The 17,974-nt window shown below is 37.7% G+C and overlaps 1 protein-coding gene, 1 non-coding gene and 1 pseudogene across 2 annotated transcripts in view; 1 reads left to right on the top strand and 2 right to left on the bottom strand.

Moving 5' to 3' along the window:
• Plce1 (phospholipase C epsilon 1) overlaps window positions 1-6,818 on the bottom strand; it is a 226,551-nt gene extending 219,733 nt beyond the window's left edge. The window contains 3 exon segments of the mRNA XM_033766342.1: window positions 5,155-5,250; window positions 5,252-5,433; window positions 6,794-6,818. Coding sequence (XP_033622233.1) covers window positions 5,155-5,250; window positions 5,252-5,433; window positions 6,794-6,818 — 303 coding nt within the window.
• LOC117287097 lies at window positions 2,541-2,683 on the bottom strand. Its single transcript, XR_004518283.1, has one exon. It is a non-coding gene; the product is annotated as a U4 spliceosomal RNA (small nuclear RNA).
• A 2,528-nt stretch (window positions 6,819-9,346) lies between the features above and the next one.
• On the top strand, window positions 9,347-10,259 carry LOC104867692 (annotated as a pseudogene).
• Window positions 10,260-17,974: the final 7,715 nt, after the last annotated feature.

Raw genomic sequence — 17,974 nt, 5'->3', positions numbered from 1 at the left:
ATATATATATAAAAGGACAGGTCATAAATCTGAGCAGCTGGTGGTAAATCCGAAGAGCCTGCCTTCTTTGTAAGTCTGAACAGTCGTTAACCAGATAGGTCATTAAATGAGTATCTGTGCTATTATTTTCAATGCAGTGACACACACAGTTTGGGAATTCAAAATCAGTGCAATCTAAAACATTTTATTTTATTTATTATATTTTGTTTTTTATATGCACTAGCATCTAGTAAGTAGAGAGCAGGGATGCTATGAAATATCCTGCCATGAATGGAACAACACCCACAACAAATAATTATTTGGTTCCAAAAGTCACTTAATGCTGACTAGTTTAAACACTGCTCTACTGTAACTGTTTATCTATTTCTTTCATTTAATGGCTGATTTGTTCATATTTCTTTTCCCAGTATATTGCCTGGCACATTCTAGGAGATCAAAAATATCTGTTAAATGATTGAATGACCTCTGAGGGTGACAGTAATCTCCTGTTTACTCCTGCTAGCTTTTAACCCCACACTAGGCTCTCTTATCTTGCTCAGCACAGATTCTGACCTTTCACTGCCCAGGCCCTCCCTCCCCATTTCACTCCTGTTACAACCTATGCAGGTCATGGATGATAGAGAACTTATAAAATGACACAAGCAGCAAAGCACAGCCAGGGCACCTGGGCTGCAGGCTTTGCCAGAATCAAGACTGGAGGCCTGAGAATGGAGGGAGGAGAGAGGGTCCAGGTCACCAGGCAAATGGGCAGTGGGACTATGTGGTTTGGGGATCAAAAGCTGATTAGTTTTCAAATCTTCTAGAGCCATTTATTTAATTAGGGGACAGGAAGCATCATTTCTAAGGCTGCAAAAGCCCCTCCCCCTTTATAAAGCAGCCCATATGAATATTTTCTTGAAACACTGAGTCACTGCCCATTTGTTTCTTTATGCTTATGCTATTGAGTTCACATGAATTATGATAAGCTCATTCTACATGATTGTAAGGGGCTGGTAATTCTCAGCAACTTCAAGAATGAAATGTTCATAAAGACTTTCAGGTCAGTGACATATATGCTTTGGGAATGAAAAATCACTGCTGTCTAAAAACATTATTTAATATTTGATATTTTGTTTTATAAATAATTTATGTTCAAAGAAATGTAGCCAGGCAAATTTACCAAGCAACTAAGGCTTAAGGGGTTGCTGAACTTTTGAAGGTAAAAATGAGTTGCTTTCACCAACAGCCCCACGAGTTCACCCCTGAATTCCTTCAGAACCTTGGATGAAGGCCAACTTGTCCCTGTGATTTATTCAAATCCATTTTGTCAACTAGGTCTAGAACATTCTGTGCATCTACTACTTTGATCTAGTATCTCTGTTTCTAAAGAAGATTTGAGAACGGTATTTCATTTAGACATATTTTTTTCTGAAAAGAGAAAGTCAAATTATTACACCTCTTTGCTCTTTTCCTTATCCTTCAAGGAGTATTTTTTATCTTCTACAAAGATTCTACCAGGTCTTGGACTGGCACCTTCACTTTAATTACTTTAAAAGTCCTTTTTATAATTTTTGCTTTAATATCAGTGTCTTATAAAATGCTCCTTAAATTATGCATGGGTCTTTTTCATAGGTTTTCTAGGGAAGTATCCCTGTTTTCCCAACAGAATTAACTTTCTATTGTTTTAGAGAAGTTTCTTATGAAGTGTCTTTGCCTTAAGCAGTACTCTTTGAACTGCATTTGTAAATAATAATTATTGTTCCAGATAATAATCCAACCTCCAGAAATATAAAGGTGTAATCAGTTAAGGCACATAAAGGGGCTCACATAACGCTGAAACCAGTTATTCTTATCGCACAGAGAACCTGTTTTTTTTCTCAACCATACTTTCCCAACAGATTTTTTGAATCTTGTCTTATTTTGTGCTTCTCATAAGGTGTTTTGTAGTTTTGCAATTAAATTTTATAAAAATTAATTGGCAAGATTTTTTAGTATCTTTCTAATCATTATTCATGATTTTCTTAATTCTTGTCACATGCTTATTATCTTAGTTTCCCATTCCTCCAACCGTCGACATATTCCTTAGGGTAATTAAAACACACTAGCTCACACAAAGATACTCCCTACACCTTCCACAGTGCTGCTCTTCCTTTTTTTCTGAAAAATCATTAGCACAGGAAATGATCATTTGTCCTAATTCATCCAAGGGAGATATTTTGCCAATCTGTGCCAATCTATAAGTGAGTAAGCACCCTCATTACTACTAATTGGCCTAATTTTTTAGCTCAGGCAGCCCCGTTCCAGTTTCCAGCACAATCTCATTATCCTTGTCAGGTGGCCCAGATCCCCTTTCTACTGCCATATCTTCATTAACTATTGATTAGCTCCACCCACTGGGCATTTCCTGATGGCATTTTTATGCTGAGGCTCCTTGGATTTCTCCGTTACTCTAACAATTTATTTCATGATCTTGGCTTCTTATCCTTCTCTGTCTTCTACTACAAGAGGGGCTGCAATTCCTGAGAAACCCCAAAGTCTTCTCTTTGTACCTCTATTTTCTGCTCTCACTAGAGCTTCCTTCAAGTTCCACCTGGCTCTTAGGTGCTATGGACTAAATGTAAATAATAGATGGACTGCTTTCAATTAGCAATAATTGTGCCTTGGATAAACCTCACTGGCTACGATACTGCCACTGCACAAAGCTATATAATAGATGGACTGACTGTCAATCTGTCTGTCTGTCTGTCTGTCTACCTATCATCCATCCATCCATGTATCTGAGGCAGAGCCCAGGAAGCTACTTTAACCCAATCTTCCCAGGGTTGCTGATGAATACTAAAGTTGGAGAAGGACCTTTTTAAAATACTGTTACTCCTTTTCAAAATTCTCTCAACTGTTCCCCATGGAAGAAACTTTTCATGGTTCACCTTTTTATACTGTTTGAGTTTTTTCAAACAAGTACTAGTTTTCATAAGAATAAAAACAACAGACAGAGCCTTATCAAGAACACATTAAGAAGGAAAGGATAACTCTGGCAATCATTCCTGGAGGTTCCTAGCAATTGTTAACCTGCACAATTTCCCTTCTCTCCAAAATGACAGATAGAGGAAGAAGATGGGACCAGGATGTGACAATACATTGATAATATATATTTTGTCTTAGTCCTTGATAAATATCTGTGAATTAAAGATATTTCTTAAGATGTTGTCAATATGACATTGAATAAAATCATGACATCAGGATTTTCCATTTATTTCCATATTTTACAGAATGATTTCTAATTTTTAAATTTTAATATCAGTTCATGTTTGTAATACATAATGACTACAATTATTGTGGGGGAGTTTGTACATATATGTAATGCATCTTAATTCTTTTTTTTACACAGCATGACTTTTTAAAAACGCTCAATTATGAAAAGCATTATTTACAATAGCTTGTCTGAATCTTCATTAATAAGAAAAGCATGGACATAGTACAACCAAGAGTTTGCCTGTTTTAGCCCTGAGGATAGTTTCCTTTTCCTAAAAGCTATAATTGTTCTCAAATCCTCTTAGATTAAACCTTTAAAAAGCCTTATTACTAGCCACCTCAACAACAACAAAAAAGTTATTAGCAGCTATCTTGCTAAATAAAAACATGGTGGTTAAAATGCTAAATTAGAGTAATACAATGCAAGAGGCTCTATTGCTAGTCAACCTTTCCCTCCAAAATACAGGGTCACGTTGACTAAGGTTCATTAAAAAAAAAAAAAAGAAAGAAAGAAAGAAAGAAAAAGAAAGAAAGAAAGAAAGAAAGAAAGAAAGAAAGAAAGAAAGAAAGAAAGAAAGAAAAGAAAAAGAACAACTAGATGCATGGACATCACACCAACCAAATTTGTAGTCATTTCACTGTCTACTACATTTAATGAAAACATTTAATTTTTAATAAATAATGTGATCCCTGCATTCGTTTGTCTTCCATAAGATCAGACATTCACTCCTACCAAGATACCCATACCCTCATGGAAGTAAGATTTGCCAAATATACCCCTTCTACACCACTTTGCACACAGAAAAAATGAGCCTGTGTTAGGAAACTGACATGATTTCTCATGTTATTTTCTTAGGGTTGTTACCCATCCACATGATTGTAGAAGGAAGGAACACTTAACTGAAAAATTTAACCCTAATACCCATAAAATGTTCTATGCTCTTGCAGAAGGTTATAGAAATTCACAGACAGAATTTTGTAAGCTGTTTTGAGAGTAGTCTTCATAGCTTGAATTCCTTAAACACAGTACTTTGCGATGAAGTTAGCCAAATACAGAGAAACAAAAGTTTTCAAGTTTTATTCTAAGTTATTTTTAACAATAGATTTTTTTAAAAAGAAAAGGAACACAATGTGGAATTGAGTTCGTGGTGAGTAGACCACTACTCTTGTAACGACGATCTCTTCATTCCCGAGGAAATTTTATCAAAGAAGATCTAACATGCCTTTAATATTTGTGAAAAAAATTGTCTAACCCCTTAGATAAACTGTATCATCCTTCCCATGAAGGATGGACATTTACATTGAAACCTTTTGAAATATATTTGAAGCACCAAAACTCATGTAACTAATTTTAATCAGGGGCATAATTAAACACATTTGCATCGAACTCCTAAGTATAGTTTTTTCCTTTCTACAATTACTTAAACGTCAGGATATTCCTTACCAGTATCATATTCACATAAGCCAAAAGATTTTTAAAAATCAAATCTATACAAAACAAGGACAATTTATTCAAAAGCTAATAGCCTGGAAAAACAATGAATCAGAAAATTTCACTGAACTAAATGCTGGTATACAACGCCACAGACTTATAAAACAAAACAAAACAAAAGATATATTACAAACACACACACAGGATCCTTTTCAAGATCTTGTAAATTAAAATGCAAATTAAAAAAACTAATCTCAAAGCTGTCATTCAAGGAAATGAAAATTTGCATCTCTATAGTTAAGTATTTTAAGTTAAAACATTTTAGAAATTTCCTTAATAAGGAAAGAAATTTTTCTGATCCTCTTTAAAAATGTCTCATAGGAATTATATTTTGGCTAACACTGCACAGTGGGGCTAGAAAGAGAAGTCTCTAGAATTCTTTCCATGTATTAAGAACCTTGAGGGATGACTTACGTCATAAGAACTCTTACCTGGTCTTCTTTAAGCCTCCAGCATCCTCCCCCATCCTTTAATAAGGTAAAATTGGGTACCTCCGAAAGAGGGGAGAGCCAACCAACCTTCAAGGCTGGCTGAGATCGTGCAAAGCCACAGCTGACAGTCTGCTTCCCTCTCCTGGGGCTCACTGCCTAAGAGCCTGCACAGAAACCCAGTCTGGTGCCAAATCTTAATCCCTTTGCAGAATCTCAGATGCGGCTGCCTCACCTCTTCCATTCCTACAAAGCCTCTTCCTGCTGCACTTCCTTCTGTAACTATTAATCACCACAACAACTGACCAAGTAAATCCCAATTTCAAACCAAAGTGAAGAATCCTGCAACATGCAGGGTGATGAGTATTTACATTAGCCAAAATGAGATGATGTAATATTCACAATCAAGGGAGGGCTGTGTTCCAAAGTCAGGGCATTGCAAGAACCACTGTGAAATATAACTTCTCTACTTAAACAACACTGTAGTTTAAAGTCATTTGGATTTGGATTATGGTTTCCAAATCGAAATCAGGAGTTCTCAGTTATTCATAGTTTTAGTCAAATAAACAAACAAATAGTACCAAATAGAACTCAGTATCTACTCATGTACTAAGAACCCGGCATCAAGAGGATAATGAGGTGGTACCTGCCGGGCTGCAGGATACCAGAGCCTGGAGATGTAAGTGCCTTCAAAGTAAAGGTAACTCCCAAGAAAAGCAATGTTTATTTAAACTAGTGGTCCATTTTTCTTCCCATACAGTATCTGTATATAGTCAAGAAAACTCAGGGGTCCCAATCCTATCCCTGATGGACAACTTCTATTGATCACTTCAGCATCGTAAGACCCTCAAGCGGGGTGAGACAGGACAGCTTGAGAGGTCACATTCATGCCAGATGGGGAAAGAGTCTGTCAATAGCACTGGCTTGGGAGAGAGGCTAGGTAAGGTATTACACAGCAGATTAGAAATTAACTCGAGGGCCGGGGATTTAGCTCAGTGGTTCTGCCACCTGCCTTGCAAGTACAATGGACCTGAGTTCAATCCCTGGTACAAAAAGCAAACAAACAAAAAAAGAAGTTAGCTTGAGACTTGCAAGGACACCAGGATGCCAGAGGAAGAGTGCTTTTGGATGAGTTATTAACCATAACCTTCAACATTAAAAAGAGCACTATTATGCATTACCTCATGTAATTCTCACAACAACCCCATGAAATAAATGCTATTTTTTGTTCTCGTTCTACAGATGAAGAAAACAAAGCTCCAAGGTTATGTGGTGAGCTGACATGTAATGGTAGCAAGTTTCCTGACATGCTCCTTACACATGACTCCATATCACTCCTACCAGCTTTGCTCCTTACACAACCACTCTGTGGAGGGACAAAGAATTATGTTGGTAACTCCCTAAATGTAAATCTTAGTGCTTTGTGCATCTAAATATACTCTTTACTTTGGAGCTGTATATACTTCCACCCTTCCAGCATGAATTTTCTAATATGTGATTTTAAGTGATGCAACTGCTAGATGAGTCGTTTTATTAAAAACAGAATTTATGCATTGAAATGAAAATCTACTCCAATATGATGCCAATATTCAGCTTTCCCATTTAGGAACTGTACTCAGGGCAGTACATGGGAAATTCTCACCTTCCTTACATAAAACAGCCCCCATAAGGCATGTATTATTGTCTGTTCCATGGATGAGGAAATGGGGGCTCAGAGGTAATGAATGATTTGCATAGGATCATACAGTTAGTAAAAGAGACAAATATGGATTGAAGCCCGGTCTGATAGATTCCAGAACTTCTGCATTGCCATTGTTCCAACAATGCTTTTGTTGCTCAGAGTAATTCTGAGACACCTGTTTGGAAACTTCCTTCAGAAACTATGTATTCAATATTAGTAAATATACATTTTTAAACATCTGCTTCATTCTGGGCACCACACAGGGTGCAGACATATGATCTTGTCCTCCTAAGGCTCCCAGGCAGGAGGCAGGAGGGGGAATTCTGCCCCATGAGAGATTGGGAAAAGTGTCACAACAGAGATACAAAGCATAATGGGAGTTTGGACCAGTGAGAAATTACTTCAAAATGATCCAAATCACTGCTAATATACTCAGTGGTGGTAAATATCTATCAGAGGATGGATGTAATTTTGGCCCACAGGCAAATGAGTCAGAGCCAAGTCTGGGGAATAAAATGGGTCATTATGCTGGACAATACCATTTTTGGTCACGACCTAGGTGTGGCTATAAAACAAAACAGTGAGATGGCTTTTCCCATGTGGCCCACAACAGCTCCAAAGACGATTTCTAAAAGACAGTGCCAAAAATGTTTCACACAGCCGGGGATTTAGCTCAGTGGTTCCGCAGCCTATCTGAAAGTGCAAGGACCCGAGTTCAATCCCCAGTACAAAAAAAAAAAAAGTTTCACACAATGATACAATCTCCAGATTAAAGGGACAGCCACCCAAAAACAATTCCAAAAGATGAGGCTTCCCCAGCATAGCACCTGCCCACACCAGAAGTAGCAGTCTGCAGAATCACTCACTCTGACCTCCCTACTGGCAGGGCCAATAAACCTGCTTGCTGCTGTGCCCCAGTTTCTGGCATTATGCTTGGTATTGTGGTGGTGGTGATTGGGGTGCATCAATAAATTTCTGACTAAGAAACTTTTGAAAGTATGGCTATTCTTGCTTTCAGTGCTAAGAGGAGTGAGTACAAGGCACTAAAGATCTGTTTAGGACTTGTGGCCAAATGGGTTGACTGGTTCTTCCCTTAGTGCTAGCTCTGGAAGTCAGACAACACTTGGGGAAAGTCTCCACAACCCTGCCGTGGGTAAGCAGAACATACTGCAGCCAGGTGGTCTCCTAATAAACCTGTTTCTGGAAACTTCAGAAGCCCCAGAAAGAATCTCCCAAATATAGCCTTTACCCTCATAAACATTCCTAAAAATGGGGTTATGTCTGAGACTCCAAAAATTCTTCAAATCAGCAGAACCAACTGGAGTTCAGAGTACATCTCTCTGATGAGGTTTCTTTAGACTACTATGGGTATCACTTTCCTCTCCTTTCCTGTCCTTTTTTTCCTAGTTGCTGCTGCTTGTGGATGACTTACTAATTAGGCATGGGAATGAGCCAGTACCAGTAGGGCCAAGAACTGTCTGCCACTAAGGCTAAGAAATTTCTGAGGGCCAAGAAATTTTTAATCTAAAACTGTCTGCCACTAAGGCTAAGAAATTTCTGAGGGCCAAGAAATTTTTAATCTAATATGATCATCCGACCACCATTATTGAAGGAAGGAGATGGTCTGTCATTAGCTGTGAAACCTTGCTAGGCTATTGAAACAGCCCCACTTCCTTCATTTTTAAATATATAATAATAAAACACAAGATTGTTAAATAAGAAAATAGAAGTAAAGTACTTATAACAACAGTACCTGGTCCAGGGCAGATTGTTAACATAGTACTTAGTTGTGATTTAAGCCTCCTGGGAGTGGAGCAGCCAGACATTGAGTTCAGGAGACCAGTGAGAAGGAGCATTTGTGCATTTATATATCTGTTCACTATGCTATTCTGCAAGAATGATTTATCCTGCTTATGTCATGAAAATATTTGATGTGGCTTCTAATATTAAAGTATATAAAACTAAACAGTAAGACCATCAAGTTCTAAGACATATTTGGAGAACTGAGTTATTTGAGAAAAGCCACAATTCGGAACTACTGCATTTAGCTCTGAGGTGTGTGGCAAACAGAACAGTAAGCAAAATACCCCAAAGTGTATCACTTGACACCCTCCAACAGTATAAGGGATCAAATTGACAGAGAAACTTTTTCTGGCCCCAAATTTCAAGTGGAATGTATAAGCTGGGGTACTTGAGGTAATATAAAGTTCCTCTAGACTTGCCTAAAAGATACTAGGACATCTCTTCAACAGCCCAGACTTACATGCTAAGGGTTCATATTAAAATGTAGTTCAGGGTGCCCACCCCCGACACCATCTGGTGGGCCACTTGAAGTCCTGCAGGCTATGAAGGCACCCTTCACAATACTTTTCCTGACATGCCTGTCCTTGTAAGGTAAAAACTTCAATGGGAGCCTTCCTCCTTTAAAGCCTCACCACAGAACATCTTGTTTGGCCCATTCAATAGAAGGATAAAAGCTCTACACAGAAATATGCTGTGAATGAAAGACCTGTTATTATGCAAATAGTATGGCACTCTGAACAGACACTCAAAACAGCTCTCATCTCAAAGAACCCAAAGCTTGTAACACAGTATGAGAAATTAGATGCTGGGGACGATGTTTAATGAATGAAGCCTTCCAGCCAGCCAGTGATCTCTTTGGACCTTACAGTCCCAGTCACATGGGATCACCTCCCACCCTGAGGATCCCCAGGACGTCGAGGAGTTTTTCAGTAATCACTATAGAAAGACACCCTCTCCAGAGAAATGCAGTATTCACATACAGTCCATTGGAGCTCTGGGAAACACCAGAGTTATCAGTGAAGGATATATTAAATGGCTCAAGGGCTACTGCGAAGCATTTTTCTATGTTCTGAGAGTAAAACTGATAAGAACCAGTTTTAGTTTCTGTAACCAGGTGTTCCTTTAGAGTCAATGATCATACACAAGATCTACAAATTTATGCAGGGCATATCCTGAATTTCTTAAAAGAGAAGAAACCTGAAGATGCCTTCTGTGTTGTAGGGATAACAGTGATTGATCTTTACCCGAGACTTGTGGAATTTTGTCTTCAGATAGGCCTCTTTGACAAAGGACTTTAACCCGTGAGTTTGGACGTATATTTGCACTTTGACACTGCCAATAGTTTGCATGACTAATGCAAGGCTCCAACCACTTGCAAGAAGCTGACAGACACCCTCTAAACCTTTGCCCTATCTGCTTATGCAAGTTGCAGTGTTCTATTGGCTTCAGTATTGTAGAAAGATACAAGGCATCGGTAAGGAGGATCCACGAGGAATCCACTGACACACCAAGAGCAACTCCAAAGCACAGTCATGAGAAAAATGTGAATTTGCTGAAATCTGTGGAAGCCTTTAAGGAATGGAAAGAGTGGATAATAAAATGCCTTGCTGTTCTCCAAAAATAGGTCTTCAGATAGGAGTAATAAAATAAATACATGCACATTAAAAAGTGAATAAATAAATAAAATATAGCTCAGGATAGGCATTAATGAATATCAGTCCTAGAAGGGACTTTCAGTGTAGCACCCCACGCACACACCTTTTACAGAAGTAGGAACAGTGTTCTGGGTGGCTGAGAGGAGAGCTGGCTGAGGACCCAGACTCAGCTTCTAGACAAGTGCTTCTCCAACCCCAAACTCTTGCTCTGTCCCCCTATTTCTTCCATTAGCAAACAGAAGTGTCCTTGTGTTCCTCCCCACAGGGAATCGCAAAGAAGCAGCAGTCTCCCTCCCAATGTGGGAAACCCTTTCTTTTCTTTTAAATTTAGTCAAAAATAAATTTTAGGGCTGGGGATTTAGCTCAGTGTTGCCGCCGCCTGCCTCAAAAGTGCAAGGTCCCAAGTTCGATCCCTGGTACCTAAATAAATAAATAAAGATTTTTAAATGTTGAAAACTTTGAAGTCCAGCCAGGAGAACTTCTAGGGGACTTTAGAAAGCCTTGCAGCACTGAGCTGTTCAAAATTCTCAACCCTTAGCAGCCTCTGATAAGATGCAGAAATGCATTCCCTATACAAAGTCTAGTTTTATAAGGCAGTGTGTCGCTGCCTCTGTGCCTCATGGTGTTCTAAAGGTCCTTTCATTTCTCCAGTGTGCTATGTAGAATGTTCTATCAATGCAGGATTTGAACCCTGGACTTCAGACCCAAGATCTTGACCACTCAATTTTTTAGCGGAACAAAAGTCTGTGTATGCTAGATAGGAACAAGGTCTGGCAACTGTGCCAACTTGCAGTTCCCCATTTTAGCAATAAATTTTGTGAGGCCAACACTTGGCAAATATCTTACAAACTGTATTTGGTCATTCTGAAGCTGTGCGAGACTATCCAGGGAAATGATCTTAAACTCTGTTCAATTCTTGAATTGAGGTATCTTAAGGACAATATCAACAAATGTGGCTCCCAAGTAAGTCCACTCCTTATACCTAAGGGGGAAAGATGCTTCCAGCTAGTCATGGGACATGGGTGTTTGCTGTGACTAGGCTGGAAAAAGAGGGGCTTCAGTGGGCTGTGTGGTAGATACTCAGCAAGGCCTGGATGTGATTTCCTGCTCCGTCACATGGTTAAGTACAACCCTGGACAAATGGCTTAATTTCCCTAACTCTGTAACCTTTTCTGTTGAAGTAGATAATAATTTATAGAGTTGTGGGGCATTACACAAGATTGTTAATAAAGCTGCTCAGGCCGGGGATTTAGCTCAGCGGTTCGGTGGCCTGCCCGGCAAGCTCAAGGACCCAAGTTCAATCCCGGTACCAAAAAAAAAAAAAAAGCTGTTCAGAAAAATGATAGGCACACATGATAGGCTCAAAACCCCAAAACAAAACAAAAAAACTAATAACAACAATAAGTATCTGTTGTTTATATTCGAATACAAATTAATGTTAAAATCAGTAATATTAAGAGTCCTTAATCTGAATTAGATGCTGCTAAACATTTGAGGTAGTTTCCCATACTGCCGAATGTTATTTTACCATAAATAGAATCTGCCAAAAAAAAAAAAAAGTATACACAATTCAGGAAAAAAATAACATTGTGATGATTTTTCAACAGATGGTGTGACCCTCATATGGGGAGCCCTAAAGGGTGTCCTATATCACAGAAAACCCACTACACTGCCAGCCCCTAGAGAAGAGACTGAAAATGCAGTTGTAGCAATCTCAATAACCAAGGTTACCCAAACAGCATTTTGTTGTACTAATAAACATCTGGAAGCTAACAGTAACCACTTTGAGCACCTCTTGTAGAGACCAAAGGTAACTTGTACTAATCTCATAATGTCTCAATAAATTTAGTATTAAAATATTTATACAAATCTTTCTTTTCCTGAATTGTGCATAAATTTTTTGGGCAGACTGTATATTTTACCATGTATCCCTCAGTTCACAAACTTCATTATTTCCAAGATTCTAGTTACAAATTGAGCTGGTTGAGAACCAAATCAAATTCAATGATTAGGTTCAATGTTAATCTTATGGGGAAATTTGATTCAGTTCTGGTCCAATTTGGTTTGCAACCAGAATCATGGCAAGAATTGAGTTTGTGAACCAAAGCACAACTATTTCTTTCAAACTCACAAAACAATTTCTTGATCAAGAATGCAAACCAATTCTGTGTGATCTTCCTTATGAGGAGTTTGGTTGTGAAAGAATAGTAAGAGTTAAAGAATTACCAAACATCTGTCTAGCTTAGATATTCTTAAAATCTTAAATTGTAGCTTTTGATGAAGTCAGATCATCAAAAGGTCATATACCTAAAATCTCAGCATTTACTTCACATAGAACTGCTTTTAATATATTTGCTCCTTAAAGGTACAAGATCCCAATGATGAATGTAACTGTATTTTTTGCCTTAAATGTACCAATAAACTTAATGGGGAAAATACATATATAACATATATAATAAATATAGAATATATATTTTTTTTCTCCAAGGGTATGCCTTTGACTTTTAGAGCTATAATTGCTTTTAGTATATTGATCTTGTATTTATCCAGCGGCTTTTTAAATTGATGTTATTACATTTAGTCATTCATTAATTCAAGAAATACATTATGAACACCTACATTTTAGCAATTGTGCTGAGTTCTGGTGTGGGATGAGCAATAACAGGTTTGCTGCCTGCCCCCTCAAGGAGCCCAGGTTTGAGCAAGGGAATGGGTCCAGGCCAGGTGCATGGTCTACCACTGAGAAGACGCTGCTGACTGCCTACCACATTGTGTGGGGCCTCAAGAGGGCCTGGGCAGAATCTTCTTATGAGTATCCAAACCAGGGAATGCTGAGAATCCCCTTAGCAACTATTCTATTTTCATCTCATGTCCTCTATGGCTAATACAGGTGGACAGGGTTTCTTTGCTTCAGTTGTAGAAAGCTTGAGGCTGTGTTGTGGCCAAACTCTAGTAAATGGCATTAAAGAAGACTTTTTTTTAAATGTTACCATATCTACTTTATTTCTGCCCTATTTTTTTTAATCTTCTGATTATACTTAGTTTTGGGTAGATCTTTTAAACCTTTTATTTTGTTTTGTTTTGTTTTGTTATCTATTTTTTTAAAGAGGCTGAGAAGTGAGGGAGGAAGAATTTCAGATACTTGTTAATACTCCTCAAAATGTTAAATTTTTATGAATATCTACTCCCTATTTCTGAATTTCCACCAAGATGTGATTATATTACCTAAGTGAATGCTTATAGCATCTGGAATAAGAACTATTTTATAAGGTTCTATAATCTGCTCTTGGCAGATCTAAATTAAACAAAGTCTATTAGCTTTGTTCAGACACACTGAAAATGCTTTTCTGGCATTATTTCAATAAAATTTTCTTCCCTTATTAAAAACAAAAGATATTGGCACAAGAAAGCAAGGTGGAAAGGGATATTTTTCCCCCGAAAGACAGCTCAGCAGCTAAGATGTTGAAGTCACTCAGTCCTGGGTCTGATTCCAAGTTCTGTGACTTACTTATTAGTTGTGTGACCCTGAGAAGGTTAGTTAACCACTGTAAATTTCAGTCACCTCAGTTACAAAGCTGAGATAATATCTACATTGCTGGTTATTAGCATAAACAAATTAAGTGATACTGAACATACGCCTGAGGACACACCTACCTAATGCTAGCACTGGCAGTACTAGACAGTATAATAAGACAAGAAAAATAAGCAAGAGATTAAAAAAAGATAGCAAAGGAAGAAATATGTCCATCTGTGGTGGCTTGGTTAAAATAAATGAGCGTTCTATCTAAATACAAAAGTAAATTCCAGGTGAACAAAAGATCAAAATGTGAACAACAAAACACTTTAAACATTTTGGGCAAATATCTTTATGATCTCAAGGTATGGCAGAATTTCTTCATCAACATATAAAAAGCAAAATTCATAAAGAAAATGTAAATTAATTAGATCAGATTAAAATATACTATTTTTATATAACAGATGAAAATACAAACAAAGCTAAAAAACAATTTATGGTCCAGAAGTAGGTGTCTGAAATACATATAACAGGAAGGGAAATATACAAACATACAGAGAACTTTACAAACAAATAAGACAAATAAATATGCAATAGATAGATGACAAAAGATATAAAGAGGTAATTTTTAGAAGCAGTCTAAGTAAAGTGAAAAATGTTCAACTTTAATAATAACCAGGAGAAATATACACATACATATATATTACATATATATGCATAGACACACACACACACACACACACACACACAAGATTACATCTCCTACACACAAGAATAGCCAAAATATCAAGTCTTCTATTGATGTCCTACTAACTTTCCAATAACTGGTCTGGCAACTGCCAGTGGTTTCCTGTCAGGAGAGAAGAGGGAACAGAGAATAGTCCCTTCTACTGCCTGTGTAACATCTTCCTTCTTTAAAAATAATTTGAGGCAAACATAGCAAATTGTTGACACTTTCAACTCTGGGAAGTGAGTAATGGGTATTTGCCTTAAATTTTCTGAACTTCCTTTTATGCTTGAAGGATTCATAATAAATAAACACAAATTATGTTTAAAACAACCTGTTGATACTGAGAAGAAACAACAGAACAGAGAAACATCTACATAAGTCAGTTTTTGAGTGGGCTAGCTGGGCCTAGAAGGGGAAGAGGATGCCCTGCAAAACAGCATGAAGGCCAGCTGATGAAGCCAGCAAAAAGGATAGGTAAGTAATATGAGGACACACACATTTTGGGGAAAATGCTGGTCTAGAAAGCAAAGCCTAAAAGTAGAAGAGCTGGCTACATATCCAGAGAAATGTAGGGCTTTCTTGTTCATTCATAGCACAGAGTTATTACAGAGAAATATTTTGGTTGGTTCTAGTCTAAAAGCATGCCCAATCCCATGAGAGAAACAGATCATGAAACAATTACAGTGAACAGCTAATCCTAGCTAGGGTAAGGTTGGCAAGGATGGTGATCTGGGAAGACTTCTCTGTGGACATGTACTAAAGTTAGCCATCAGGTAAAAAGACACTGCTAAGTAGGAAACAGTATTCCAGAAAGCATGCCTAGTGTGTGCAAAGGCTTTGAGGCAGGAAAGAACTTAGAACTGTGAGGTGTTAGTTTGATATAAATTTAAAGAAACCATCACACAAGGTTTAGGAAGGCTGGGAAAAAAGGTATTTTAATGTGGGACCAAAAAAAATGTACTTATACTTTCTTCAAAGATCAAAGTACAAAAGAGTACTCACCAAGGTTGCAGGACCATGGCTAAGAAGTTGAAAGACATTTAAAACAAGAATAAAAGCCTGGAAAGCAAAGAAATAACACAGGTATTTAACTAGTCTGTATAGAGTTCACATCCTGAGATACCCCTTTAATACAGTAAAATCAAGAATGCACTTGGTACTTGAAAACAAATCAGTAGATCAAGAGCCGGGGATTTAGCTCAGTGGTTCTGCTGCCTGCCTCACAAGTGCAAGGTCCTGAGTCTGATCCCCAGTACAAAAAACAAACAAACAAACAAAAACAAATCAGCAGACTGAGTTGCAGAGGACATATTGGAAATGGGACATTAGAGTCTCTGCCAAGGAATGGCAAAGTTTCTTGCACATTGCTTCTTGGAGAAATCACGAGACTAAGAGGCTGCAAAGATCATGGAAGTGGCAGGTAAAGAACCAACCTAGGAGCTTCTTTTTTGGATACTGCTTCAGTCTTAGCTGGTCACATGCACAAAATTCAGGAATCAAAAATTCCTGCTGGCTTTGGCCAAGAATTTGTCTGGAGGGTCCTTGGATTGGCTGTGCTGTAGAGAACTGAAGATAATATTTTCTTTTCACACCTGCAATTTTCATAATGGAAACTGACAACTTCTTAGCATTTAAACCAAAGGAAAAAAACCATGAAAGCTTTCCCCTAATATGGCATTAAATCCAAGCTCTGGGGAGGATATGAACATTTTCTCATTTCAAATAATGCTCAATGCATTTATTGATGAGTGAATTTTGTGACCTCAGATTTGCTCCAACAACTTTTTCTTAATGTTGTGATGAAAATATCCACAGTAATGCTCTCCTGTTTGCCCTCAAGTCCAAATGCAGCCCCTTGAGAGAAAAATGCAACTTGAGATGAATTTTACTTTTTTATAAGAAATTTTAGTGGCCCATATGCAAATACTAGGTCCTTGTTCACATGAGGGAAAGTAAATCACAGTAACACTTGGGGAAGGATTTAACATATACAGTGGCAGGCTTGGGTTCTTCTTTTTCCCTTATATGCAACTTTGTGCCCAAGTCCTCAATTTCCTGACCCAATCCCTTAAAATAAACACAAATCAGAAGGCTATCTCTTAGCTACATTGTTGTGAAGGTCAGGATTGGGAATATTTGTTAAGTATGAAACAGTAAACACTCAAAATGTGATAGCCATTGTCAACATTTGAAATAACAAGATGGAAGTGCTTTCCGAGGCTCTGCTTCATGTTTTCTGAGGGGCTAATATGCACAGAAAACCACAAGGCACTGGCAAGAATGATGACAGAGTAATATGCAACTTTATAAGTCTCAACACACCTTTAAAAGGAGGTATTAAATGGTGAAACAAAATCATTGTAGTCACCATTATCTGCTCTTTCCAACACATGAGGACTCTAGAGATTAAATACTGCACATCAATATTAAATTCCCAGGGCAAATACTTCTAATCACATAGCAATATTTCTTTTTAAAAAGCTTTAAGCTTTGGGATTCAATTTTTTTCAGATTAAATCAAATCTATGAGGCTCTGATACCATATGTATTATGAAGAGACTGAGATAGCATCCCATAATCAAACACATTAATGTTTCTGAAAAAAATCTAAATATTCACATGAAATAGCTAAGCAACCTTTATATCAGGTTTAGTTAGGTTTTGCCACCATAACCTGTGTTTGTTATAAACTTTAAAAAATTTTGTTTCTAGATCATTTTTGGAACTGTGGATTAGGAATTGGAGTATAAAGTATCACTTTTTACTTTTCAAATAAAATCCCTATACTCAAACAGTTTACATTTGTGACTTTACATTACAGAAATGAAATTTTAACACAAACAAAAAGAACAACATTCCTTGCAACGTTGCTTTTCATAACAGTGAGTTGGAAACAACCTTAAAATATTCCCAGGAGGAAAAACATTAATACAGGATATGAAATATACACTGTGGAATACTGTGCACTCATGACAAAGAATGGGGCTCCCCAGTGAAGGGTTTCTCTACTTTAGCACTAGACATTAGGGCTGGATAACCCTTTTGTAGAGGGCTGTCCTGTGCATCATAGAATGTCTAGCAGCACCTCTGGCCTCCACTCCCTAGATGCCCATAGCAACCTTTCACCTGCCCTCCGTTCTAACTACCAAAAATGTTTCCAGACATTGCCTGGCATTCGGGGACGGGGGGATGACAAAATTTTCCTAAGTTGAGAACCACTGGAACTACTCATGTTCATGGGCAGCTGTGATACCTAAGTGGTAAAGGTAAGATGCAGAATTGTTTTTAATTACCTAATGCCAACTTTATTTTATTTTTTTAAATTTAATTTATTGGTGCATTCTAGGTAGACAGTACAGTTACATTCATTACTAGGATCTTGTACCTTTACATGCCAGGTCTTGGTTCTCATTTTTTCCCCTTGTCCCCACCCCCCCTTC

Source organism: Fukomys damarensis, unplaced genomic scaffold (genome assembly GCF_012274545.1).
Source record: "Fukomys damarensis isolate Sample0158 unplaced genomic scaffold, DMR_v1.0_HiC HiC_scaffold_20, whole genome shotgun sequence".
NCBI classification, from domain to species: Eukaryota; Metazoa; Chordata; class Mammalia; order Rodentia; family Bathyergidae; genus Fukomys; species Fukomys damarensis.
This window is presented reverse-complemented; position numbering and strand designations above follow the sequence as displayed.